The 13,823-nt window shown below is 39.8% G+C and overlaps 1 protein-coding gene across 5 annotated transcripts in view; it reads left to right on the top strand.

Moving 5' to 3' along the window:
* The window catches only part of GNG2 (G protein subunit gamma 2), a 109,680-nt gene extending 98,557 nt beyond the window's left edge, over positions 1-11,123 (top strand). For all 5 annotated transcript variants that reach the window (XM_033109067.1, XM_033109066.1, XM_033109065.1 and 2 more), the window contains one exon: positions 7,804-11,123. In XM_033109067.1, coding sequence (XP_032964958.1) covers positions 7,804-7,932 — 129 coding nt within the window. In that variant the 3' untranslated portion in view covers positions 7,933-11,123. The remainder of the gene's footprint in view (positions 1-7,803) is intronic.
* Positions 11,124-13,823: the final 2,700 nt, after the last annotated feature.

Below are 13,823 nucleotides of genomic sequence, written 5' to 3'. Positions count from 1 at the left end.
CCAAGTCATTTTCCTTCAATCTAGTTGTGGAGGGCACAGCTCACTGGCCTATGTGGGAATCGAACCAGCAACCCTGTTGTTCAGAGCTTGTGTTCTAACCAACTGAGCCACCCAGCCCCCACATCTATTTGATTTGTCTGTCTGTATGTGTATAGGTAACCGTGAGTTTACATCAACACCACCAGGTCCTACCCTACACCACAGGGTTCATCCCACCTTTCTACTTTTTGTATTTGTAACTCCCTTCACTGAAGAAGAACCTGGATCCTCTTATCCTTATTTCATTAACTCCCTGTAAGAACGAAGCTCCTACTCCACCACCTCTCCTCCCGACATGATGCCTTCACATCCCACCGAAACTCCCACAACCCTCACTGGGCTGCCCCTTGCCTCTGACCTGATGTGGAAACCTACCTTGCTTGGTCCTACCTAATGCCTGTAAGATTGAATTGTTCAGGAAGAAGGAGGAGGAGGCCCCATTTATTCCTAAAACCCATTCCAGTGAGGCTTTTATTCCTATCATCCCACGGAAGCTTTTCTCATCAAGTTCACCAGTGACTCCAAATTGCTCAATCTAATGACCAATTTTCAGTTTTCATCTCACTTGACTTATCGCAGCATTTGACATGGATGATGTCTCTTTATTCCTCGAAGCGCTTTCTTCAGGTAGCTCTCAGTACTCGCCCCTCTTGCAGGCTACTCCTTTTAAATTTCATTTGCTGGTGCCTCTTAGGCTCCGCCAACTTCTTTCATAAGTGTTCCAGGCCTCAGTACTTGGTCTTCTCTTTTTTATCTAAATTTACTCCGTTGGTGTGATATTAATTCCCAAGGCTTTTGTACCATCTACATGGTCTCAATTCCCAAATTTACAGCTCTAGTCTTGCTCTCTCCTCCCAAACTGCAGCATTGTATATCTCACTGATAGATGTTTTGATTTCAACCTGTCTAAAACTGAATTCCTGATCTTCCCCGCAAACACCTCTCCCTGAAGCCTTAACCAACTGACATGATGCCAACGTTATCTTTCCATTTGCTCGGTCCAAAAACTTAGAAGCTCTATTACTTAATGTTTCTTTTTTAATCACACTCTACCTCTAATCCATCAGAAAATCTCGGTGATCAAACATGCAAATGCTGTTTATCTAGAATTAAATGACTACGTACCCCTCTGCCGCTATTGCTCTATTACGAACCACCATCACCTCTCACTTGGATCAACAGTAGTCTCCAGGATAGTCTCTGCTTCTACCCCGTGACTCCTGTAGGTTTTCCGTTCTCAACACAGCATGAAGAGTGCTCCTTTAAAATATAAGTCTGGTGATGCCCCATTTCTTACTAGTAGTTTCATTCTGTAATATTTTACCCAAAGATTGATTACTTTCTCAACTAAGCCTAACTATTGCAACCTGTTCCCTACCACTATCTCCCCAGTACACCCACTTTCAATCCCTTTCGCCCTGCTTTTTCATACAAAAACTTACTACCTTCTAACATTACCTATAGCAGCAATTTATTATGTCTCATTTTCTGTTCTCTTTATTCTCCCACTGAAATGCTATATAAGCAAGTTAATTATGCTGTGCTTTGGAGTAGTTTGAGTCATATTTCTTCATTTGGGGTTTGTTGAGGTACTTGAAACTGTGGGTTTGTAGTTTTCATTAAATTTGGAATTTTTCCACCATTATGTCTTAAAATACTTTTTTCCCCTCTCCTCCAGCCACTATCTCTCTCCTCTCCTTCAGAGACTTCAAATATACAGAGGGTGCCAAAAAAATGTACATACAGTTGAAGAAAGGAAAAAACTACTAAAATTGTAATACTCAATATATGCCGATAACAAAAAATGAATTACAAATCACGTTTGACTTCTGCAATTACAAGAGGTGCTCAAGTGGTTACCATCAGCGTCCAGACACTTCTGATTACAGCGAACTACTGCTTGAGCAACGTTGACCTAAGTGTCCACTTGTATACATTTTTTTTGACAACCCCGGTATATATCACATCACTTGAAGTTGTCTCATAGCTCATTGTCCTCTGTTCACTTTTTTTTTTTTTTTTTTTACAGTCTGTTTTCTCTCTGCTTCATTTTGGAGAGTTTCTTTTATATCTTCAAGTTTACTAATCTTCTGCAGTATCTAATCTGCTGCTAATTCCATGTAGTGTATTTTTTTTCTCCCAGAGATTTGATATAGGTCTTTTTTTTTTTTTTTAATTTTTATTGGAGAATATTGTGGAACAGTGTGTTTTTTCCCAGACCCATCAGCTTCATCTCGTTTTTTTGTTTGTTTGTTTGTTTTTTCAATCTAGCTGTGGAGGGTGCAGCTCACTGGCCTATGTCGGAATCAAACTGGCAATCTTGGTGTTATGAGTACTGCACTCTAACCATTGGGCCAACCAGCTGCCCACCAGTGGCTCAGCTCCAAGCTCAAACCATGTTTCTCACTGGTCCATGTGGGAATGAAACCAACGAACTTGGTGTTATGAGCACTGTGCTCCAACCACTGAGCCAACCAGCCACCCCGATTTGGGCCTTTTTAATATCTTCCAGGTCTCCTTTTATCATGTTTGCTTTTCTCTATCTTTTTGATTATATGAACAATATTTACAATAGCTATTTTAACTTTATCCATATCTACTAATTTTATCATCTGTATCAATTCTGGATCTTTTTTTATTAGTTTTTATTCTCATTATGGGAGAGATTTTTTTTCCTACTTATTTCATGCCTGGCTTTTCTTTTTAATTCTAGAAATTGTGAATTTTATCTTGTGGTATGCTGGAATTTTTTATATTCCTTTGAATATTGTATTGCCATAAATTTTAATTTTGTTCTGGGATGAAGTTAAGTTACTTGGAACATTTTGATCTATTCAAGGCTTACTTTTCAACTTTGATAGGTGAGTCCACAACAGCCTTTAACTTAGGCCTATTTGGCACCACTACTGAAGCAATACCCTTTTTAGGACTCTACTCAAACCTCAATTATGAAGTTTTTCTACTCTGGCCTATGGGGACACCAACTATTGTGGCCTGTGTGCTCATCAGGGAGTGTTTCACTTGATCCTTTCTGAAATTTTTTGCACAGCATCCAACAGTCCTCTGCGACACATGTACTTATCAGTATTCAGCTAAAGACTCAAAGGAATCCTCAGGAGGCTTCCAGAGCATGTGTATGCACTCTCTCTCTCTGTAGCTCTTTCTTCCCTGTTACTTTCACCTCAACTCAGTGACATTCTTCAACTCTGTTTAGGTACTCACTACCTGTGCCTTGGCCTGGAAACCCTTTTTAGGCAGTAGGCTTTGGCCATCGTAAAACTTATCTTGTCTCCATTCTCTCAGGGATCATTGTCCTATTGTATAACATTTAAAAAAACATTTGTTCATATGTTTTGTCCAATTTTTAAGTTATAGCAGGAAGGTTTAATTGGTCCCTGTGGCTCCAGAATTGGAAGTCTACAACACTATATAAGTTACACAAGGACAGGAATCTTTGTGTGACTTTTTTCCCTAATTATTCCAAGCCTCCAGAAACTGTGCCTAGCATATTAGGGACTCACTAAATATTATTTTAGTGGGATATTTGTTAAATAAGATTATGTTTGAGAACTCCTTCAGCAATTATTTGAGGGTTTACTCTGTGCTGGGCACTGATTATTCAGTGGTGAATAAAACAGATATGGTTCCTGCCTTCATAGAGCATAGTGCTTAAACATCAAACAGCAAATAAACAACCAAAGGTCATAATTATAAACTATGATAAGCTTTTTTCCGTGAAGGAAAAGAATGGTGTGCTCTGAGAGAGAATCATGAGGAAAGTCATTATTGGATAAAGTGGTCGGTAAAGACTCTACAAAGAGGCAGCACTTCAGCTGAGTCCTGAAGGAAGAGAAAAAGACAGCCTGTTGAGGCCATGGAGATAAGAATGTTTCCAGGGAGTTGTATGTGTGAAGCTTTGAGGCTTGGAGATTTCAAAAAATTAGAGGACACATGGGTGGGGAGGGAAGAATGCCACAGCATGAAATGGAGCGACGGGCAGGCCCACAGCAGGAAGGATCCACAGGATGTTTTATGATGTTTTGGTTTTCTACAAAGTATAATGGGAAGCTAGTGAAAGTTTTAAACAGGAGAGTGATATGAGCTCATTTATATTTTTAAAATATTTTTCATAACTGCAGTATGGAGAATGCTACTCCTGGCACAGTTGTAAAAGTACAAAAGTCATTTAGAATTGAGATTCTTAAACTTTTTTGTGCCCTTAAACTGTTTGGCTGCCTGTTGAAGAATATGGTCTCCTCAGAATAATATGTTTGAATCACAAAGGAAACTAATTATATTGAAACATAGTTCATCAGAATTTTTTTTTAGAAAAACATTTATGATATATGTGTACCCCTTTATTAACTGATTATATACGATCTAGTAGTGGGTCTATAATTATAGTGGATCAACATAAATGAAATATGATATTTGCAATAACTGTAATATGATGGAAAATATCTGATTTCTGTTGGTTACTAAGTCATAGAAACTGCTAATGCTATTGTAGTATGTTGGTGTATTGCCAAAATCTATAATGGAAATAAATTTCCATTTGAGGTTAGTGAAAGTAAAGATGTAATATTTTTATCATTGTAGTTCACAGACCACCCCCTGAATTCTACCCACAGGTCCTGTCTCAGTCTGTTTGAACTGCTATTACAGAATACCATAGACTACATGGCTTGTAAACAATAGAAATGCGTTTCTCACAGTTCTGGAAACTGAAAGTCCAAGATGAAGGTGCCAGCAGATTTGGTGTCTGATAAGGGCCTGCTTCATGGATATAGAAGGCTATATTTTCACTATAAATTCACATGGTAGAAGGGGCAAGGGAGCTCTCTGGGGTCTCTTTTATAAGGGCGCTAATCCCATTTAGAGGGGCTCTGCTTTCATGAGCTAATCACCTCCCAAAGGTTCCACTTCCAAATACCATCACACTGGTGATTAGGATTTCAACATATAATTCTGGGGAGACACAAACATTCAGTCTATAGCAGGTCCCTTGGGAATTCTAACTTAAGACGTTATTTCAGTAATCATGGAGAAAGAAGGTAGAGGCTTGAATTGGTATAGTAGTAATAGAGATGGCAGTAGAGGACAAATTTGAGATGTTTTTGAAAGAATCAAGGACTGAAAATGGAGAGATTGCCTAGTTAGTGGGAAAATCTTCATGGAAGAATTAGGCATGGGGATGTAAAATCTGAAAGAAGTTGTGTACAAAATGTTAGCAGGAATAGTCAGAAAGTAAGATTTGCCAGGCAGATTATTGCTGTGAATCATTGTAAGGTACGGGACAAGGATGGAAGCTATGGGTTAGAAAGGTAGAGACTTCATAAAGACTAAGTCAGCGACACTGAGACCATGACTCAGACACTCACAGGCTGCGGGACTTAGGACAAACATTTACCTAATGAAACCTCAACTTCACATATTAAAGATGAAGATAATAATAGCTTGTGACCCATAATATTGTTGTAAGAATTAGATAATATACCGTATGTAAAGTAGCTAGCACAGTTCTGACCCTTACCAAGGCCAGTAAATATTAGCAATTATTCTAATTACTGCTAGGATTCTGACATTGTTTTGGACTATCACTCATAAGAGATTGCAATCTAGTTGAGGAAACAAGATAAAACACATAATATATTTTGAGAAGGAAATCATTCAGAATCAAGCATTCCAATCTAAGATATGAGCAATTCTAAGCTATTAATTTTATCCAGGATAGCACTTTCTGTTTCATAAAAAGATTTTGAAAATTTCTGCCACATATTTGTGTGTGAGCATTGCAAATGAGTAATGATGGTGCTGGATCTCTTCTTAATAAGTGAATTTTGGATATCACCACTGCCCAGTCTCTGCTGCTTACAGCTAAGCTCCTATTTGGTGTAATAATGACTATGGCTCAAACAAGTAAAAACCACAAAAAAAGTAATCAAGATTCTGAAAGTCTGTCCTTTGCTTTCATTTAGAGGAGCTAAGACAAGAACAGGCTGTTTCCTTTCATTCTGTCATAGTAGCATTTCATAAAGATGCACAAAGAATTTTAATCAACATTTGGAACTAGCCCTGCATTTGAGTAGTTTGTGTGTAGATGGCTGTGTCTTAATGGCAAAACATTGGGGCTCAAGATATTTTTCTTCTGTTTACTTTGCTATATGACATTGAACAACTCATGCAATGTGCTGAGCCTTAATTTTTCAACTCATGCAATGTGCTGAGCCTTTAATTTTTCATAAAAGGGGGATAACAGTTTCTACCTCAGGATTATTGTATAGATCAAAAGAGAAAACTTAAGTCAATATCTGGAACAAAATAGGAACAGAATAAAAATATTTTTATAAGCAATGTAATGCCTATTAAAGAGTGAGACTTTAAGCCAAAAACAACAGCAAGAGACAAAGAAGGTCATTATATTAATATATTGATAAAGGTGTCAATTCATCAAGAGGATATAGCAATTATAAATATGTATGAACCCAATATAGGAGAACTTCTATGTATTAAGCAAATATTAACAGACCTGAAGGGAGAAATAGACAACAGTACAATAATAGTAGGGGACTTCAATATCCCACTTTCAACTATGGATATATCATCCAGACAGAAAATCAATGAGGAAACATTGGACTTGAACTTAACTGTACTTTATACCAAATGAACCTAACAAACATATACAGAACATTTAATCCAACAGCAGCAAAATACACATTCTTCTCAAATACACACAGAACATTCCCCAGGATAGGTCAAATGATAGGTCACAAAACAAGTCTTAGCAAATTTAAGATGATTGAAATCATACCAAGAATCTTTCCAATCACAATGGTATGAAATTATAATAGAAATCAATAACAGGAGGAAAACTGGAAAATTCACAAGTATGTGGAAATTAGGCAACATACTCCTGAATAATCAGCCAATGGATCAAGAAGAAATAAAAAGGGAAATCAAAAAATATCTTGAAACAAAGGGAAAAAAATGGAAACAAAACACACCAAAACTTATGGGATGCAGCAAAAGCAGTTCTAAGAGGAAAGTTTACAGTGATAAATGCCTACATTAAGGGAAAAAAAGATCTAAAATAACCTACCTTTATGCCTCAAGACACTTTAAAAGAAGAGATTAAGCACAAAATTAGCAGAAGGAAGGAAATAACAAAGATCAGAACAAAAATAAATGACATAGAGACCAGAAAAACCATAGAAAAGGTCAATGAAACTAAGAGCTGATTTTTTGAAGAGATAAACAAAATTGACAAACTTTTAGCTAGACTAATAAAAGAGAGACGACTCAAATAAGTAAAATCAGAAATGAAAGAAGAGACATTACAACTGATACTACGGAAACACCACTAAGAGGGATAAGAGAATATTGTGAGCAATGATATGCCGATAAATTGGATAACCCTCTCTCAGGGCTGAACAGATGCAGAGTTGATATATGCATGACCCTGACCTTGAGCATCTCCTTCAATTTTGTGCCTTAAGTGCCTTATTCCCCTCACCCTAGTCTTGGACCTGCTTGCAATAATCTTGTAAGGTCAAGATCATCAACTCCCTTCTTTGCAGATGAGGGAACAGAGGCTTATGGAGGTTGAGTATCTTGCTTCACTTTACCTCAAACTAGTACATGGTGGAGTTAGGATTTGAACCTGAATTCTTGAGGGCAGTTGGACACCAAACCCTAGGCCTTAACTGACTGCACCTGCATCAGTGCCTCATCTAAAGTTGCGGTTGTTGTTTTCTTCCTTTCCAGGTATCTAAGGCAGCTGCAGACTTGATGGCCTACTGTGAAGCTCATGCCAAGGAAGATCCCCTCCTGACCCCTGTTCCGGCTTCAGAGAACCCATTTAGGGAGAAGAAGTTTTTCTGTGCCATCCTTTAAGTCTTCACGAGAAGCCTGAAGAGCCTTGGGGCTCCTGGGACACTGATGTAGAGTTTTTAGCAAAGTGGGCGCCTTTCTAGTCCACAGCATTTAAAGAGAGGGAGGAGAACCATCCTGGAAACTCCAGGCTATGCATGTTTAAAGAACTGGTCCCCTTTAGGAGAATGAAAGCCAATACACAGCCTGAATTAAAAGCTCTGATATCAGCAGAACTGCCTGGAGGAGGGGACTATGTAAAGATAAAAATAGGTGTCATTTCTTTTCTGCTTTCCCTCCCAAAACCTTATGTTTCTGCTTCATATTTAAAAAATAAAAATTGAAACAGACAGCTGTACTGAGCTAAGATGTGTATGACCTTCTTGGAATGAATATTGCCTTTAGAATACCCTTTGATCAGCTGAGTTGTACAGTGTAACTGCGATTCAGTTTAATGGCGTTGATGTCTAGTCTTTGTGCCTTTGTTTTCCTTTTTCTTTTTCCTCTGTCCCCTATCCTCTGTCTCCCTTCCCCATTAGAGTAGTACAGAGATAAGGCTGGACTTGTCTGTGAGACTGAACTCCAAGGATGAGCACCCAAAATCCTTGGGGAGATGTTTCCTGTGGTTTATCCTCATGGTAATAACAAAAACAAAACAAACAAACAAACAAAAAAATGCCGGTTGTCTGTGTTCTCTTATCACTATTCCTAACATTTGTACATGATAGCTTTGATTCTGCAAGTAAAAGTAAATCATGTGTTGTGACTGGTGCTTTCATATATTTGTGACAATTTTTGAGTAATATTGCATGAAAATGTCCCTATGTTACATCCATTCAGAAGTTTTGTTGTTTTGCTATAAAGTTTGGAATAGGAATGAGAGAAAGAAGCTGGGAAGGAGTATAACTCAGTATCTTGAAAACTGAGATTACTTCAGAGCCTTAGTGATGCCTAAAATACCTCCTAGTTATCAGTGGTATAAATGCCTCTTCAATATGTTTTCCAGAATCCAAAGCATTTAGGTTTTATTCAGGATCCAGGACAGCATAGGTACCATCACGCAGGAGCAGTAAGTATTCAACATGAGTTGGGAGGTGCTTTTGTCAGAGAGTTAAGAGCAAATTCCTTCTGTCCCTAAGTCACAGAAATTTTAGATTGAAAGAACGCTTTCTGTGCTCTTCTTAAAAATGTGGCCCTTGTTTGTTCAAGGATCAGGAGAAATAAACCCATGGCACCAGAGAAGACCCATTCTCAGAATCCCGGCTATTCGCCTTCCAGGGAGAAGGGGACAGGTATAGCCTGCAGAGCCAACTCCACCAGATGGGGTCTGGCTTTTGTTTTTTTCCACTGAGATGGTCTTTATGTGTCACCAATTTTTTTTTTCAATAGAATCTTTTCTTAGCTAGTGTTCTCCATCTTGTTTGATAGAATCTTTCAGTCTTTATTTACAGCTCCCTTGTAGCTAGAGCTCTCTTTTCCCAAGAAGTGATACTGAAAATGATTTTTCATTGCAGCCCTAGCCTCTATCAGTAATGGGAGGCCCTGAAAGCCTCTGTTACTTTTTTTCTGCGACATTCCCAGGCAAAAGAGGGCCTCTCTTACATTTTGTTTGTTTTGAAATCCCAAAGACTGTTTCCAAATTAATTTTATTCTCTTCTTTTTCCTTCCTCCTGTTTAAAAAGAAACAAAAAGGGATGAAGAGGGAAGAAAAGAGACAATAAAAATTCTTAATATGCCAAGGACAGATTTTGAAACAGACTTGGTAAATATTTTCCTTAGCTCCTTTAATGGGCATGCTGGTAAAAGAATGAATGCATCCAATTAAAGCTCATGCCTGAGGTGGGGTGGGGTGGGAGAGCAAATACTGAAATATTTGTGAAATGTATGAATGCCCTTCTATAACCAGATATTTCTGTTCTGTTTAAACTTTGAAATTTTGTTACAGTCAGTGGGACACAGATAAAGATTTAGAGGGGAAAAACACTGACAGTATTTATTAAACTACAGTATTGTACCATTAGCTTAGTAATACTGTGGAACGAGCTAAAACCATATCCATTTTTCTAAATGAGCCAAAATATGAATTGAACATGTGGTCACATTAAAACAACTGTGAATAAACACTCTTTGGTGTTTAACTAACTTTGGTGTAATAACTAAGACGTCATTATAAGACCCTGATGATTTTCATAATCCACACCGTTTGTTTTTCTCAAAAGGACTCTTTATATTTTCATATAAATCTAGATATTTGGAGCAATGAAAATGGAATAAAACTTGAGAAAACACCATAATAGTGCTCTGGTAATTAAAAGCTAAAGAAATTCCAAACTTAATGTGACCTTGTTTAATAAAGGAGAGAGAAAGCAGTAAATATATAGCCCATCTGAAATTAAGTTGAAGGAAAAGGTTTTGGCTCCTTTTTTTCATAATTTCATGTCCTATGGTAAGGAATTATAATGCCAGAGCCTTTATATGAGTTTTGGCTTATTGATATCTTTACTGATTAAGGGGAAAAAAAGCTTTTTTTGATTACTTATGCCTCTGAAGAGCTTTAATTCTTTTAGAAATTCAATAATCATTTTCACCAGCATAATTTTATCTTGAGGGTTAACTAATAGGAACACTTAGTTTAACTATTCAAGGCCCTAATTTCTGTGTCTGATGTACTGGGTAGTAATGAAATCTGCCATAAAATTAGTTAAACAGTAAACATAACCCTTATATTTATAAAAATAAACGTCACATCATTCTCAATATTAACTCTAGTTTTTGTTGTTGTTTTTGTTTTCAATTTTAAATCTAATACTATTTCATTTAAATCAGAGGTTGCAAATAAGTACTTTTATCTGAGGCGAATGTTGCAATATTTGAAAGAGATTGCTTCCCAAGAAAAAGTCAAAACCATTTCTCCATACACTCTTTCACAACTGGAATTTTGAGAAATTGCGCATGCTGTCTTAGGGAATTTATGTACTTTTTTTTTTTTTAATTTGCTTCTAGCTGCTCCTGGCAATGGTGGATTGTTACATATACATTAATGTTTTCCCAGCCCAAAAATTGTTAATGTTTTTCCTATACAAGATCTATGGAGTGTGTCTTTCAAAGAGAAGGAAATCCAGAAACGTTAGAACAGGAACACCTGAATGTGATGTGCACATTTTCATCCCACATGGACCATGTATTTGTTTTAATAAATGGAATTTTCAGACTCATTTCATATGCAGTCAATTTCATCGCGAACGCCTATGGACCATCTCACCCATGGGTTAATTTGAGAAGTATGATAACGCATCACAGGAAGGATGCAGAAATAGGCATCCATTGATTTTTCTGTAGGGTGTGTAAATAGAGGTGCCCTAAGGAAGGAAAAACTCACATGAGGCTCTTTAAAAGCCTTTCTCCCTGGTCTCTACGTCTCAAGTACAGGGCTTGGGGACACAGGGAGATGATGGGGTAGAGTCCAGAGGTCTGGCAGGCTGGACCATGAAGACAGATGAGCGGCATTTACACTCTAACATATTGTGAGTATGCCACATGGGGAGTTTTCCTTTTTAAAAAAAAAGAACAAAAAGAACACAGAGTGCTATTCTCCATAAGCTGTTCATGATTTAAAAGGAGTACTGGAGAAGATAAATGCTTAGAACTCCAGATTCAGAAGCTCCTCAGAGATATTCTTAGTCAAGAAAAGCTTCTGTATGTCCTTCAAATTATGCCAGTGAGTAATAAACCCTGTTAGTAAAGAAGGCAACGCTGGATCTCCTTGGACTTGTGCCGGTGACAGCAGCATCTTTAAACCTCTGTAAAGGGGGCCACTGGAGTTTGTGCATTTCTCCAGTACATCAGTATTTCTTGGACTGTGGTCCCTGGACCCCCTGCTTCAGAATCACCTGGGATCTGTATTAAAAAGGCAGAATTCAGACCCTGCACTAATTCAGAATTTCTGGCAGTAGCACTTAAGAACATACACTCTGTCGTGCGGGGTGTCAGGCGGGGTCTCTGGTCCCACTCCCCACATAAGAACGCAGGACATGGTGAGGCCAAAAAGGAACACCCACAGAGCCATAGGTAGGGGAGTCATATCTCTATACTCTCGCTGGCGGCTGGGTTGGAGACACAGGAAACAGGAGCAACACAATTCCCAACTCTCACTGTGCCGCTTGTAGAATCAGCCACCATCTTCTTGCTAGCTCCCCCTTTTTTTTTGCTAGCCTAGCCACGGCAGTTATATTAGTGCCCAATGGCTCACTGGTTACAGCTGATAGCCAACTAGCCACAGCTGATGGCCATTTGATTGCAGTCGATGGCCATTTACTACCTGAGCCAGCACCTTTCTATGTGAGGCCGAGAGCCTGGAAACTGCTTTTTGGGTCTCTGTCCCCACACTCCACCACTACAGGCTCTCGCCTCACAATCTACGCGACAAGCGTCTTCCGCGAGGGGCCCTGTGCGAGGAGCCTGGAGGTGAATGCTATTTCCTGGACACAGCCAAGCTCTCTAGTCACAGCCAGGGTTTCTCAGGGCACCACCAGTATTTCTGGGCACAGCCAGACTTCCTGGACTTCTTAGGGTACCACTAGTCTCCCCGGGCACACGATGGCCTCTCAGGGCACTGCCACTCTCTCTGGGCACAGCCAGACTTCCTGGACTCAGCCAGGGCTCTCAGGGCACTGCCACTCTCTCTGGGCCTCTCAGGGTACCGTGCTGGAACAACAGCGGCTCACAGTCAAGGTGCTTACATATTCTCGATGGCGGCCAGTCAAGACACAATAGCAAACATCCGCCAGTTCCACTACATGGTGGTATGTTCCCAAACAAATAGTCAAGCTGTCCATTAAATTAGGGATGGAAGGCAATTCCCCATAGTCCATAGTCATTCGCCAGGGCTGTCCTGGGGGTGAGGGATGACCTTGACCTCACCCTCAGCTCCCACGGAGGACTCAGCAAGTGTTTCCTCCTGGGACTACAAGTCCTGCATTCGGGCTGTCTCAGCAAGCACTTCCCAGCCCACGGGGCTGCAACAACCTTCGCTTTCTCCAGCCTCTGCTGGTTGGGGAACCCTGGATGTCTTCCCACCCCTCCACAGGGGTCCAGCTCTCAGGCAGCTGCTCCTCCTGGTCTTCCTGCAACTGAGTGTTCATATGAACAAACTGCTCCACCGCCCTTCGGGGAGCTTTGGCCGACACCGTACCCTGCTCGCTGCGCCATGTGTCATGCAGGGGACCCTGCCGACTATGCCATGTGTCGTGCGGGGTGTCAGGCGGGGTCTCTGGTCCCGCTCCCCACACAAGAACGCAGGATATGGTGAGGCCAAAAAGGAACACCCACGGAGCCATAGGTAGGGGAGTCACACCACTATACTCTCGCTGGCGGCTGGGTTGGAGACACAGGAAACAGGAGCAACACAATTCTCAACCCTCACTGTGCCGCTTGCAGAATCAGCCACCATCTTCTTGCTAGCTCCCCCTTTTTTGCTAGCCTAGCCACAGCAGTTATATTAGTGCCCAATGGCTCACTGGTTACAGCTGATGGCCAACTAGCCACAGCTGATGGCCATTTGATCGCAGTCGATGGCCATTTACTACCTGAGCCAGCACCTTTCTATGTGAGGCCAAGAGCCTGGAAACTGCTTTTTGGGTCTCTGTCCCCACACACTCACTGCATGCTATAGTCTGAAGACTACTAATTTAAAAACAACTGAGCCTTGAACGATGCATCATTGGTGGTGCCAACCGCCATGCAGTCAAAAATCCAATTATAACTTTTGACTCCCCAATAACTACTAATAGCCTACGGTTGACCATAAACTTTACCGACGAACAGTCAATTAACACATATTTTATATGTTATACGTATTATGTACTGTATTCTTCCAATAAAATAAGCTAAAGAAAAGAAAATCTTATTAAGAAAAC

Source organism: Rhinolophus ferrumequinum, chromosome 6, assembly GCF_004115265.2.
Source record: "Rhinolophus ferrumequinum isolate MPI-CBG mRhiFer1 chromosome 6, mRhiFer1_v1.p, whole genome shotgun sequence".
Taxonomy (NCBI): domain Eukaryota; kingdom Metazoa; phylum Chordata; class Mammalia; order Chiroptera; family Rhinolophidae; genus Rhinolophus; species Rhinolophus ferrumequinum.
Note: the sequence above shows the minus strand (reverse complement) of the source record. Positions and strands in the feature narration are given on the sequence as shown.